The sequence below is a fragment of the Convolutriloba macropyga genome, chromosome 9 (assembly GCF_964194025.1).
Source record: "Convolutriloba macropyga chromosome 9, txConMacr16.3, whole genome shotgun sequence".
Lineage (NCBI taxonomy): Eukaryota > Metazoa > Xenacoelomorpha > Acoela > Convolutidae > Convolutriloba > Convolutriloba macropyga.
Genome location: NC_134476.1, coordinates 46,514,660 through 46,528,829, shown reverse-complemented (window position 1 = coordinate 46,528,829; position 14,170 = coordinate 46,514,660). Strand labels below are relative to the sequence as shown.

General features: G+C 38.6%; 2 protein-coding genes across 3 annotated transcripts in view; one reads left to right on the top strand and one right to left on the bottom strand.

Moving 5' to 3' along the window:
* Positions 1 to 14,170, bottom strand: part of LOC142345415 (uncharacterized) — a 60,831-nt gene that overhangs the window by 8,740 nt on the left and 37,921 nt on the right. Inside the window, exon 2 of the mRNA XM_075397464.1 lies at positions 2,239 to 2,652. Coding sequence (XP_075253579.1) covers positions 2,239 to 2,652 — 414 coding nt within the window. The remainder of the gene's footprint in view (positions 1 to 2,238; positions 2,653 to 14,170) is intronic.
* On the top strand, positions 3,064 to 12,637 carry LOC142345414 (protein FAM50A-like). Of its 2 annotated transcripts, XM_075397462.1 has the most exons (9): positions 3,064 to 3,196; positions 8,456 to 8,540; positions 8,858 to 8,951; positions 9,535 to 9,754; positions 10,093 to 10,221; positions 10,303 to 10,385; positions 10,553 to 10,607; positions 10,679 to 10,888; positions 12,180 to 12,637. In XM_075397462.1, the coding sequence occupies exons 1-9, from the start codon at positions 3,086 to 3,088 to the stop codon at positions 12,360 to 12,362; spliced, it is 1,170 nt and encodes a 389-aa protein (XP_075253577.1). In that variant the 5' UTR covers positions 3,064 to 3,085; the 3' UTR covers positions 12,363 to 12,637. The 2 variants fall into 2 exon arrangements, with proteins under 2 accessions (XP_075253577.1, XP_075253578.1); XM_075397463.1 differs by lacking the exon at positions 3,064 to 3,196 and having other exon boundaries at positions 8,456 to 8,536.

Here is a 14,170-nt window from a genome sequence, read left to right as displayed (position 1 = left end):
TTCGAAAAAAAATTATTTCCAAAGACATGAAAGCCATTATTTACCAAGTGAAATAATTAAATATGTTTGTTTATTCTTCCAAAGGAAGCCCTTGAGACCTGCAATAATCCAGAATATGTCTTACGTCTAACAAAAGAACGTCAAATATGACAAAAATCGAAAATTAATTTACTTTTGTTAAGAACCCGTGTCGAAGCCAGTAAATTCATAACGAATTCTTTGAAAATTTTAGATTTTGTGACACCAATCCCTTTTGACACATTCCTTGACAACAATTTTGTCATATTTGGCCTGTAATTAACAAGACTAGGTAACAAACAGACAATAAAAGCAACAAAAATGCGAAATTAAAATGTTTTTTTTTTTGGAAAACAATTGTTTTCAAAGTCATGAAAGCCATCGGCAATCTTCTAATATCGGAATATCGTCTCATCTATTCTTCCACGAAAAGCCAATGAAACCGGGTTGTAGTTCAGGAAATTTCACAAGACTAAAAAGACAAAGTAAATACGATAGTTAAAGACAAAATAAAAAAATTCAATTAAATTCTGCGAGAAAGTTGTGTCGAAGACGTAAAAAACCCGTAATCTATATGAATTTTAATAATGGATCTTTAAGAATTTGAATATTATCAATTTAGTTTTTTTTGATTGCCAATAATGTGTTGCATGAACTGTCAATTACGTGATAATGTGACAAATCTAGAAAACAAGAAAATAGGCAAAAACATAAAAATAAAAAATGTGAAATCTAGTAGCATCAAAGCCTGAAAACCATAACTTAAGGCATAAAACCGCAATAACGATTGAATTTAAATTCAGTAGAAAGAAGAAGCATTCTTTCTTTGCTGACACTTAGCTACAAGTTGACCAAATTAAGAGAAAAATGGAGGCGAAGCTCAATAAGCCATTTTTTATTTAAAAGTCAAATATTTTTAAAAGTCAAAACGACCATAAGTTTTCAATAAAATAGATAATTTAATTTGGAGCTAATTAGAAGCCGCTTGGGCCCATCACCAGTGAGCTTGGATTTGAAATGTTCTGTTATTTAATTAATATAAAAAAGATTGAATTTTTTAAATAAAAAAGACCGACTGATTACAATCCAAATTGTTTTTGGATTGTAACAGTCCAAGATTGGTCCAAATCAATCCCTGCTAATGCTGTTTGTCTGTTAAGAGAAGTTAATTTTTCAGATGTCATGAATATAGGTATTTTTTAGTTAAAAAATCAAAAATAAATTCTGCGTTTTTGATAATCAACGAATAAAGTTAGCAAAAAACGGCAAAATTTAAATTACAGAGCACTCGCAACGGAAGTTGATATAGAAATAGCCCGCTTTTGATTCTAAAAAGATTGTGCGAGTGGTGTTTGGGTGTGCACTTCCTGTAAATTTAATCAAAGTAAACTAAAGGAACTTATTTCGTACTGTTTTTGATGAAAAAGTCTGAATTTTGTGAAATATTTAGCCAGAATTTTTCACAAAAAATTTAAATAAGTCTAGCCGAAAAAAATTTTCTTCTTTAAAAATAAAATCAACAACACTTTCTTGAAAAATATTTTAAAAATTTTAGCAAAATTGGCGAAATTTTAGTCAAAAATTCTGAAAAATGTGATTAAATTGAACGGAATTCACTCTATTTTCTCAAAAGTATAAACCTCGATAACTCCCTGTAAAAAATGAAAATCTAAAAAATCTTTTTAATTCCATATTCTACGCTGGACAAGCTTTCTAATTATACCAGTCTCAACTCTACGATGAATATATCGATCGGCCAAAATTGTCTGAACAAAAAAAATTCCATTTGAGTATGTAGTTCCTCCCCCCTCAAGAGGGGTCGGAACAATTAATAATGTAATGGCGACGTAAACTGTTTCGTATTCAAACGTCGGTGAGCAACTATCAGAGACTGTTTTTATGAACAGTGCAGGTCGACATTGGAACAATTCGGCTGATTATTTGAGAAAGGAGCCAAATTAAATTCAAGAAGATAATGAAAACATGTTGTTCTACTAAGCGTACTAATCGCAAAGAATGCAGTTTTGAGATTGAAAAAGTGTCCAAATCATCATTTGGTGACGTAGTTACATAATGAAAGATGTTTTCTTGACGTGAGTCTCTATTTTGTTTGCATAACATTTTTTGTTTTGAGGTGCGAGCATAACACTTATTATCACAAACGCACTAGCAAATCATTGTTTTTGCTGACTATGACTGACCATCTTGAAAGTTACTCACATGCGTAGAAAACGACTAGACATGATCCTCCAGCTATGCAGTTGTCCACTGCCACTCTCTTCGCAAGAATCTTCCAAGTGAATCCTGGTTTGACCAGTCTGTCAAAAATGTGGTTGTACCACAGACAACACACCGCACCATTACCACACATTCCGGCTATTGTGACGTTGCGAACTAACCGCCAGTCTATGTAGCTCAGATCTACAAATTTGTCCAGTTTTGAGCTGAAGTAGGCTTGTATGCTCTCTATACCAGTTGGCTGTGATTTGTTAAGGCTTCCTTCTTGACTTTGAAAGGTGCTATTAGTTGTAACAGATTTCCCTGTTAATGTTTTTGCCGTGATGTTTTTGTGGGAATTTTGTTGCCGTCTGTGTTGGATTTTCTGTTGGATCATTTCTCCGCTGCAGAGACACACTGAAATGAAGCCAACATTTTTCATAACAAATTTTGAGTCATTCATATTGTTCATTTTTATGGAGGGTAGCGTTATTAATTGCTCTCAAACGAACGAAGTTTGTAGCAATTATTTTAGTCCTGTCCGTCTTTTTAATGCGATTTTTCGTCTGACCCATTTGACTTTTCGTCATCAAAAACGGGATAAACAAGTAGTGCCCACCTGGAATAAAGTTCTCTTAGAGCCTTTCAGCTTAGTAGTCTCCCAGTATGCGATTCACAGAAACTGTTTTGGAGACATACTTACGATGTGAAGAGCGGTTCTTAGAGGTTATGTTTTAATTTAATTATTAATTTAAGTATTAACTTTAATACTTTTTTGTATACCTTTTCAGTGTACCATTTGGTAGCTTAGTAAATTATTTCAGAGTAGTTTTGCTTATAATAGTTATCAATGGCAGACTACAGAGGTGCAGCGAGTGAGGCCAAGAGGGCGATGGTGTTGATGAGAAAGAGGGAAAAGGAGAAAGAGGAGATGCAACTGAAGAAACAAAAGATAACAGATGTTAGTCACTCTTCTCTTCTCTCACTTACTCTTCTATTAGTAGTGATCTGGTATTTATTTTAAATGAACAGATGAGCGTCTGCTTCGATTGAGATAAACTAAACAGAAAGTATTTTTTTAAATACTGGTTACTTGAATTTCTGGGCAGATTGAGATAGAAGGTTTGGGTGATCTCGTTATCTGTATTCGTTTTTTTTATGTACTTCCAAATAAGGATAGGAAATCTTTCGTTCTATCGACAATGCAATCATTGAAAACCATAGGATGTATGTAACTGGACTATATTGACAATGAAACTAAATAATGCATTCATTTGGATATGCTGAGTCGAAATAAGTGAAGTGTGGAGGCTTATAGTTCTTTAGGTCTTCACCAAATAGGCCACATCAAAGCTGATTTATTAGAAAAAATTGTTAAAGATTTAGTCCCCCCGGACTAATGCATCTTTGTGTACTGTTGGGTTATGGACTTTCGCAAGCGGAGTAAAAAGCGTTTTTAACTAAAAAGAATTAATTTCTCAAAAAAATGAGAGAATAACAAAATGATATTTTACAGAAGAATTTATAGAGATTTACAGGAGAGATCTGATAATTAGATCAAGATGGTGATTTGAATTTGGGGATGAAAAAGGAATCAAAAATCAGCTGTATATATACCCATTATCAGTGTGAAAAAGTCAAGATACAAAACTGATCTTAGCACCGTGATTTATAGTGGGGGTCGAAAGGGTTACCCAATATGGTTTGCTTCTGCAAATCAGTCGCAAAGGGAACCATAAATGGAATGCATTTGCACTTTTCTAAGAATTCATTCACACTTCCGGAGATATCATCATCATTTAATACATGCTGGGAAGATTTTACATCACTTAATCTAACTCTAATAATAGTTATCTAGATTCACCAATTTGAACCGAATATTGATTCTCAGCACCATTTCTTGACGATTCATTTATATAATTTCTTTGATCGAAGTCATATTGCTTGTCTTTCTAATCTGGTAAGTCAAACTTTCTTTCTAATTCTCACTAAGTTTAAGACTATAGTTCGATCGATATTCTAACACCCCCACTCAGACTTGAGCTGATTGCGTAGAGTCTGTTCCCATTAAAACTGCTCTGAATGTTTCGACTTTCGAAACGGGTAAGGACTTTGTGAAGATGTCCGCTGTCATTTTGTCTGTAGGAACGTAATGAATTGAAATAGTCCCATCCTCCGTCTTGTCCCGGATGAAGTGAAACTTTGTTTCGATGTGCTTGCTCCTTTTGTGCATGACTGGGTTTTGGCAAAGTCTGATACAACTTTGGTTGTCTTCTCCAATTGCTATTGGACGTTTCTGTTGGATGCCAAAATCCTCTAGAAGTTGTTTCAGGTAGAGTGCTTCCTGAACTGCTGCTGCCATGCCCTGATATTCTTCTTCTGATGAAGAAAGAGCAACTGTGGCCTGCTTCTTGACACCACAGCTGAGTGCTGCGCCACGTCCGTTGAGCTTGAAGTAATAGCCCGTTGTTGATTTTCTGTCGTTCACGTCTCCAGACCAGTCTGCATCACTTTCCCCCACTAAATCATAACTAGCCTCTTTTGTGTAAGTAAGTTTTAAACCTTTTGATCTTTGAAGATATCGCAGAAGTCGTTTTCCGCACATCCAGTGTTGACTGGTAGGTGCATTCATGTGTCTGGACAGAATATTGACTGTGAACATGATGTCTGGCCTCGTCTGTTTGGCCAGATACAGAAGTGATCCAACCAAGCTTCTGTAGATCCTCTGGTCCACTTCTTCGTCTCCGTTCTGTGCTGTCTGAAGTTTCAAATTCAAATCAGCTGGAGTTCTTGAGGGTTTGCATTGATCCATTTGAAACCGCTCAAGCATTGTTTCTATGTAGCGTTCTTGGTCGACTGTGACTTTGCCCTCTTCTCGTCTGATTCTTAGACCCAGAAACCAGTGTAGTCTCCCTCTGTCTTCCATGTGAAAGGTTGCTTCTAGTGCCTTCTTGACATCAGAGACCACTGTCATACTTCTTGATGCTACTATGATGTCGTCAACCCAGACCAAGATGAAGGTGTGATCCTCTGCCTCTGATCTTGCAAACAAGCAGTGATCGTTCCTGCTTCTGGTGAACCCCTGTCTCAGTAGGAAGTTTGCCAGCTCTTTGTACCAGTTGTTAGCAGCCTGTTTCAAACCATAAATTGATTTATTTAGTCGACATACTAACTTCTCCCCATCTGATTCGCGTTTTACAAACTCCTGTGGCTGTTCCAGATACACTTCTTCCTCGATTGGTGAGTGCAGGAAAGCAGTCTTGACATCAAATTGGTGCATCACATGGCCCTGCTTCGCTGATAGCTGAAGTAGAATCCTGAATGTCTCTGGCTTACAGGTAGGCGCAAAAGTCTCAAAGTAGTCCAGTCCTTCCACTTGTTTGAAGCCTTTCGCCACATAGCGCGCTTTGTATTTGTCCACTTGATCACTGGGTCCCAATTTTACTTTGTAGACCCATTTGCCCGGTATGACGTCCCTGTCTGTGGGTGGTCTCACTAGGTTCCAAGTCTCGTTGTCTTGGAGTGCCTTGACCTCGTCCTTCATTGCCCGGTGCCACTGGTCCCAATCGTCACTTTGCTTGGCTTCGTAGACTGTTTTGGGTTCCACATAGTCGCCCTCAGTCACAGCAAGATGGGTCCTGACTTCTCCAAAAAATTGCGGAACATTCCTTGCTCGTGTCCCTCGTCTGGGCTCTGCTCTGTCCGCGTGTTCCAGTGCATCTTCATTGAAGCCAACTGTCTCTAACTGTGAGAAGTCTTCTGTGTCACTGTCTTCCAGTGACTCTGAGTCTCTGTAACTCCCTCTTGTTGCAGTAGATCCTTCATCTAGTGCTGTTTCTCCAACATCTGAGGCCTCTGGTCTCAGTGTTGTTTCTTGAGTATTCACGCTCCCTGCGTCATGCCACTCCTCCTTTATTGCAGTAGATGTGTCCTGTCGTTCTCTGTTGTCATCATCTTGATGACCGTCATCTGAGTGCCAGATTCCCAGTTCCGACCCATCATCTAGTAGGTCAGCCGTTTCTTTGTTGTCAGGGATTGAGCCCACTTCAGACTCCTTGATGATCACATCTCGAACTGCCATCACCTTGCGTGTGTTGGGTATGTACACCAGGTATCCGTTTTCTCCTTCAGTGTAACCCACAAACTTTCCTTCCCGTGCCTTGGGTTCAAGTTTGCTGACTTCTCTGTCCCTCTTCCTCATGAAGACTCTGCAACCAAAAATAGATAATTTACTAATTGGAAGCTTAGGTTTTATACCTCTCATCAGCTCTGCTGGGCATTTTTCTTCTCGTCTCACAACCAAGTTTCTGATCCTTGCTGCGTGAAGAATTGCTGCTGCCCACATCATCTTGGGAAGTCCTGAGTCAATGAGCAAACATCTTGCCATCTCCAGCAGTGTCCTGTTGCACCTCTCAGCTAACCCATTCTGTTGTGGCGTCTCTGGTATGGTCTTTTCCTGTAGAATACCTGCATCTAAGCAGTACGTCTTGAACTGCTCTGAGAGAAACTCCTTCGCATTGTCTTGCCTCAGCTTCTTGGGCGTCCCCACACTGAGAACAAATTTCTTCAGGCTGGCCAGTGCTTCACTCTTTGCCTTAAGCAAGTCCACAAACACAAACGTCGTGTACTGGTCTGCAAACACTATGTAGAACCCTGACAGTGACTCTAATCTGAAAGGTCCCATCACGTCTGTGAACACCCTCTCCAGCTTCTCTTCTGCTTGGGTCTCTGCCACTCTTGGTACTGTAGTCTTTGTGATCTTGGCCAATGCACACACATTGCATACATCATCGAGTTCCTCCACTGTCTCTGGTGCATTCCTGACCACATCCGCTTGATTCAAATGACCCAATCGTCTGTGCCACTTCCTTGCACTGTCAAGTTTCACGCTGTTGGAACTCATCTTGAATTCTAGAACGCTGCAGGGTAAGTAAAACAAATTGTTTTGTGTTAGTTTTACCCGAGTTCCCTTCTGGAGTTTCATGCAGCTGTTTCCTCTCTCGAAAGTGAAGCTATGTCCCCACTCCGTGCATCTTGAGACTGATAGGAGGTTTGAAGAATAGTCCGGCACATACAGAACATTTTTGAGTTCGCATTGGAATTCCCCTTTGTTTGAGGGCATGCTGATCCTCACACAGCCTCTGCCCACCACTCTGGAAGCCTCTCCGTTGGGATTTCTGACCACTGATTGAATGGGCACAAAGTCCAGGAACGCATCGATGTTCGTCACTATGTGATCTGTACAACCACTGTCCACTAGCATGCCTGCTGTCTTCCACTGGGTAAGAGCTGCCCAGCATTCCTCGTCTGGTGTAGCCAATGTTGGACCCATTGCCACTGACTCATGTTTGCCTCCATCTCTTTGTCTCTTGCATGCCCTGTCTAGGTGACCCTTCTCACCACACTTGCTGCATTGTGCTGTCTCCTTCTTCCTGCAGTCCTTGGCAAAGTGTCCAGGGATCCCACACACAAAGCAGTTTCCTTTCTTGGGTCCCTTCTTGAAGTCACGCTTCACTGCCAGTGCCACTGAACCACTTTGTCCCTTGTGTCTCTGCACCGTGCTCTCATGAAAGTTCTGCAGCCTTTTCCTCAACTCTGTGAAGTTCGTTGCCGGGTTGAAGCTTTCCTGTATAACAAAACTTTCATACCTCATTGGCAGACCATTGAGGACCAAGGCGTTGAAGAGGGTCTCTGAGACTGCTTCCCCTGCTTCTTGTAGCCTTCTGAGCAACTCCTGTCCTCTGATGAAGAAGCTGTCCAAATCCTCAGAATCCTCGAGCTGCAGTCGAGCAAGCTGTGCCACAAAAGTCACCACTGTCGGTGTCTCCACACTCTGAAATCTCTCTTGCAAAAGCTTCCAAGCCTTTGCTCCATCTCCAATGCCATCATCTCCCACACAGTCATGTCTCATCAGCGTGAGGGTTGTTGCATCTAGAGTCAGTGCCAGATGGCACCACACATTGTTCCGTTTCTCCTTGATGTCTGCAACTTCCTTCTCATATGCATCCTTCAGCACCTTGTGGTTCTTCTTCTCATCATTGGTTGCCCCATTGGCCAGTGGCGCAGGCTCATTGGGTTGCTCCTCTGTCCCCAGTAGTGATTTGTAGAGTCCCTTCGTCTGCATCATCGCCACAAATCTTGTGCTCTTGTTCAGAGAGCAGTTGGGTCCAATTCTCAATAATTTTCTCGATCAATGATAAATGTGTTTATTTTGTTTCAGGAAGCGGCAGCTGCTTCTGATATCAAGAATAAGTTTGCTTCCTACTACGATGTGTTTGAGGAACAGTTGAAAGACAGCACAGTAGGTATGACACCACTCTACAAACATCATCTAGTGATCAAATTGCCACTTTTGATATTCTTTTCCGAAATTTTGTCAATCAAAACAATTAGCCTTTTTGTTGTCGATCGAAATTAATTGGAAAATTTGTCCACGAGAGTAGCGTTAATTCTTTGAAATTATTCATTTTCTGCTAGTCTTGAATATTTATGACGGAAGTCAGTTCGACGTCAACAAAGTTTGTTCGATAATCATTTCTTCGGAGAAACCGCTTCTTATGTGTGATATATTTATGTTGATTGAATTTACCTTAATCAGAAATGAGGCAAAATTCTTGTTCAGGTTTAATTTCGTTGGATGAGATGAAAGCAAAGCAGACGCAGATAATAAAGAACAAAGAGACTGAAATGATATCACGCGTCACTACAGACACCAGGTACAGGCAAACTCTGTCAACAAAAATCTCCACAACCATTTAAAATCTGTTGAGTTAAGATAAAGATTCCAGAGGTCAGCTCTCGTAAGACCGTTGACGGAATATGTAGGTTTGTAAAATTATACAAGGCTGATAAATTTAATTTTGAAACTGAGTAATATCGAAGGGCAAATTGAAAAGCAGATATACACTGATCTCATGTTTGTCCTCTTAATGTTATGATCCTTCTTTATTACACTTGATTACAAAATTATTATTTTCAAACAATGAAATATGTCACTTTCGGCCCCTAGTACGCCTTAGTAATCTAAGGGAAAAAAATTTGTTCATATTTGTTCTTTCAGCGGATTGACTATATTAAGGGATATTGCTTTCGTTAGACCTTTAGAATGACCCCAGAGACTTACATAATTTGACAGCAAAATCATATTTTATCGGCGGGGAAATTAGCTGCCATGCGCCTTGGTTGAACTTCCAAATGCGTCATAAAAATACCTGAACCCGTTTGAAATAGAAATTTGAAATTTAGAAGAATTGAAGCGTCGATGGTTTTTGTTTGGGCTGTTAATTATTTTTGTTTTAGCACTTTCAAATGTCCTGAGCCTGGTCTGTACACAGCCGCACCCACTGGATCCCTATCTTTCAATTTCGATGATGAGGAAGAAGATGAAAATGATGACGAAGATAGTGACAGTGAAATTAAGAGTTCCACGAAAGAACTCAGCGTGGATATTAGTGTGTTTAAGAAGTTCAAGAAGAACCCTAATGTTGACACTAGTTTTCTACCAGACACCAGAAGAGATGTGAGTAAATACCGATGGTGGTTTCAAAGAGCGTAATAGAAATGGTTATGCGTCTGATATTATTACCAATTTTTTATCTTGTTTATTTGTAAATCGACAAGGATGATCTGAACAATCAAAGTTGTTCTAAAAGCATGTCAATGAATCTTGAGGCTCTGGGTTTGAATATGCTAAAATTGGAAAATGTGCTTTTGAGGAACATTCTGAAACCAAAAATTTATCGGTTATTTTATTGACATTTTTACACAAGGATCAGCCTTCCTACCAAACAACTCAATTTGTATAATGTTCAGCGATAATTTGTGTAAGTGTATAGGTGTGTGTGTTGAGGTGTGAAGGAAGAAGAGGGAATGTTGAGGGAGAGACTGATGAAAGAGTGGGTGGAGAGACAGCAGAGGATGAAAGACCAGGTACTCAAGATAGAGTTCTCCTACTGGGACGGATCAGGACACAAGAGGGAAATGCTGGTATAACATACACATTGATTTTCACATATACACACTCGGACATTGAAACAAACTGTAGTTGCGGAAAGTTCTATTTTCCAGGTGAAGAAGGGAGTGACAATTCACCAATTCCTTTACAAATGTTTAGAACAATTGAGGGCCGAAGGACAGTTCCCAGAACTAAGGTTAGTTGGATCTATTTTTGGCGTCTTAGTTTCCTTTGACTGGTTCGGCTCTCTCTTTCTGCTCAAATTTAGAAAGTTATATATCGTGCTTGCCAAAATTTTCTGACTGAATTTCAAATAATGCTGAATGGATTCAATAACGTCACCTTTTTTTGTGTGTGTTTCAGATCAATTAGTGTGGACCAGCTGATGTTTGTGAAAGATGACATGATTCTACCACATGTATGATTAATCCCAATATCTTAAAAAATTATTATACCCTGTGTGAGCTTGTGAAGTTTGACGATTTTTAGCACTCGAGTTTCTACGACTTGATAATGATGAAGGCGCAAGGAAAGAATGGAAACCTCATTTTCAACTTCCCAGAAACGAGTGGGAAGGCGCAATCTCTGGCCTCGTCCAGAAGTAGTGAGGGTCAAGTGGAAAGAGAAAGTGAACAAACAACCTCTTCTAGCCAGACGGCAAAGCCATTGGGGGTTAAAAGTACAGCCGAAAAAGTTGATGTGAGTACGAGTATCAATCATTTATGTAAACACAATTCATAACCGCCTTTTCAAAATATCTGCAATCAATATGCGAAATTAACAAAGCGCTTTCAAATTATAATTGTCGCCATTGGAGGTCTTCTGTCTTTGTAAAATTCCATTTCTTAAATACAATTTTATCGAATTTATCTCTGTTCCATCTGAAATGTCTTTTTATAGCTGCGAAGCTGTAAGCTGAGCGAAGCTATATTGCGGTGCTCTTGGTTTTTTACAATTAAAAGAATTTTTACAAGTCAAAGAATTTGAATTGTATTTGGGCGCTGTTTTTTTAAGATCTGTTCACACATTTTCATGATTTCTGAAGTCAAATTGGAATAGTGATTTTGGTCACGCCGAAACAGGAAGTGGAGCAAAAAAGCGAGTGGTTTTGCGGCGTGAAATTTTTTCGCTCTAACTTTAAAGAAGAGTAAGAAAACGCTGCTTGAACAAAAATTTGCTTTCTCGCTGTTGGTTTTTTGTTCACATGCGGCAATTTCACTTTGATTTTTACCGGTTATTCGATTTTTTGGATCGGATTTGTTTCTAAATGGTTTTCCCAATCCATTCATAGTCCGTTATAGGTCTTTTCTGTTTAGTCAATGAAAATTCTTTGAATTGTACGTCAGGACTTGTCCTGCTATGTTTTTTTTGTTTCGTCGTCTGACGCTCTTTTTTCGTTTTACATTTGTTCACACAGCAAAGCTGAAAAAGTCAAAATTTCTGAATGACTTCTTCCTCTCACTAACGGCATTTGCGCGCGTGACTTCATTTCTCACTCGCTTTAGCAAAAGTTTTTAGGTTATTTGCGTGATTAGATTTTGATCATACGTGACTTACCTCACTCAATAAAATGACTTCTGCACTTTAAAACTTAAGTTTAGTTTGAATTTGTTTAAGGTCAAATGAACTCATTTGTGCGTAAAGGTCCCCAATAAGAGGCTTCTGTGGAATGAATGTTAACAAGCTTGATTAATTTATCGCTGAATGTTTTTTTACCTAGTTTTTTGAGCGGCGTCGATTTTTTTTTCAATTTAGATTGTATCTGTTTCTATCTCTATTATATGGCACGCAGGTCTATTCTTTCGCAGCTATTCCGACAAGCTGCCGGCTATGTTAATTCATATGACCCAAGTTACTGAAATAAGGGAGTAATCAAAATTTTTATGCTCAAATTATAAAAATTTAACTAGCATCACCAGTAGCTTAATATAGAAAGCTCATGTTAAAATTAAGCCTCTGTGGTTTGAAAAAATTTTCTTTTACTTAATAGAATGCAAAAGTGGCGTTGAGACACTGGTACGATAAGAACAAGCACATCTACCCTGCCAGCAGATGGGATGCATTTGACCCAGAGAAGATGAGTCAGATCTCACCTCCTAACCCCTCAGCTTCTACCAACACCAGTAGTACAATAAGTAGCTCGACTACCACATCAGTAGACTCAAAAACTTAAAAAACAGCTTTGATAGAATGAAGGAGTCGCGTTCTTTACTTTGTTGGCCTATGTATTGTATCTTTATACCTGACTTTAGAGTTTTCGAAAATAAGTTTTGTTAGATTGAGAGGACAGTCATACCTTCACCTATTTAATATACTGATTTAAGCAATAAACACGTTGTATTGTAAGCACGATGATCACTATCGGATAACAGTTAATGAAAAGTCTGAAAGATCGAATATGCTACTTGGCTGAAGAATTTGTATGATTTAGTTTGACTTTTATTGCGAGCCTTGTTTTAGAAGCACAAAATAATTTGTTAGAATTTTGTGACAAGAGCTTTTTCCAGCACGCATTCAGAATTATTAGGCCAGCCTAAAACAGCAACCGTATATTTGAAAGAGAAGCAAACGGATACTTAAATTTCAGACAAACTTGTAATGTGAATTATTCTAAAAATTATACCTGTTTATTCAGAATAGAACAAGTGCCTCTATTAATTGCTCTTGAATGAAGCTTGCAGCCATTTTTGCATTACTGTCTTTTTTGCGTGACAGTTAGCCTTTTCTAATGACTTAAACGTCATTGAATTTTCAAGTTTTGCGTGTGATCTACACAATGACTTCAAATTCTGTCAAATTAATGTCAATTAATGTCAAAGAGCATTAAAACCCCCAGAGTCGATTATCAAACCCCGCGACTGAAGCAGTCTACAGTGGAATGAAGCCCCCGCCAGAAATTTGTGAGGAATTCACCCGAGAGTAGTTGGAAATCTTTAATAAATTAAGCAAGTTAAAATTGCTTAATGTTCAAGTTGGTCCGAAATCCTCGTGATCCAAAAGGGGTCACCGTCGTTGTCTATTTTTTCATCATGTTCTTGTCATAAAACTGGTTGAAAATTTTCGCTAATAGATTATTGAGTACGTTGTTTCGAGCAGAAAGTTACTGCATATAGCAAGAGCTTCAGCGGAAGCCGTTCTCTGTTAGCATGGAGACGTTGAGAATAATCCATATGCAATTAACAACCTGTCCCGCGTATTGCACAAAGAATCAGAGCATGCTTTTCTGCTGCTCTGGAAACCATTCTCAACATTTTTCGAAATATTCATTTTCCAAAAAAATTAAGTTCCAAGTTTAGAAAGCAGAATCCACTTAAAAAGTGGAATTCAACGCACGGTACCTTTTGTTCCAACGGTTTATTGAAATGGGTGTTATGAACGTTACAACCGCTCTACTGTTTTTATTCAACCAACTTTTGCTGATCGATATTTTACGCGGAGAGATTCGAAAGTAGTATCATTGAGCAGCCCTTGCAAAATTGAACTCGTTGTTAAAGAAGTGCTTCCAAAAATTTATTATCTCGAAATAAAGTTGAGCAAAATTTTGGCCGTTTGAAGATTTTTGTCTATAAAAAAAACTAATTGATACCTTTTTAATTGCTCTCAAACGAAGTTTGTAGCAATTATATCATTACTTTTGGTCTTTTTGTGCGATTTTTCGCTTAACGCATTTTGCGCTCACTTACTCCTCTTCGCTTAAGCTAAAACTAGCCTCACTAAACCGTGCTTAGCTACTGACGAAGCCAACCGCTTGCGGGTCAATTGAGAGCAACTCGCCCGACGTTATTAGGGTATGTTTATCACATTGATATTCTTGCTATGGTAATCAGTAGATCCCCAGTACAGAATACGTTGGGTAACTTTTTTTCTGTCTTTATCTGAACAAAAGAAATTAGTACAGAAAAAAACAGTTCTCTGTAATTTTTTGCAAAAAGTATCATAGTGGGAAATCGATTAATTTATTTTCTGCTCGAACATTTTTTT

What these genes read in the sequence shown, in the direction of transcription:
- LOC142345414 (XM_075397462.1), top strand. Translation starts at nt 3,086, where the DNA reads ATGGCAGACTACAGAGGTGCAGCGAGTGAGGCCAAGAGGGCGATGGTG. An exon ending in AGAAACAAAAGATAACAGAT is followed by an intron (nt 3,197 to 8,455) that starts GTTAGTCACTCT and finishes ATTTTGTTTCAG; the next exon opens with GAAGCGGCAGCTGCTTCTGA. An exon ending in GGACAGTTCCCAGAACTAAG is followed by an intron (nt 10,386 to 10,552) that starts GTTAGTTGGATC and finishes TGTGTGTTTCAG; the next exon opens with ATCAATTAGTGTGGACCAGC.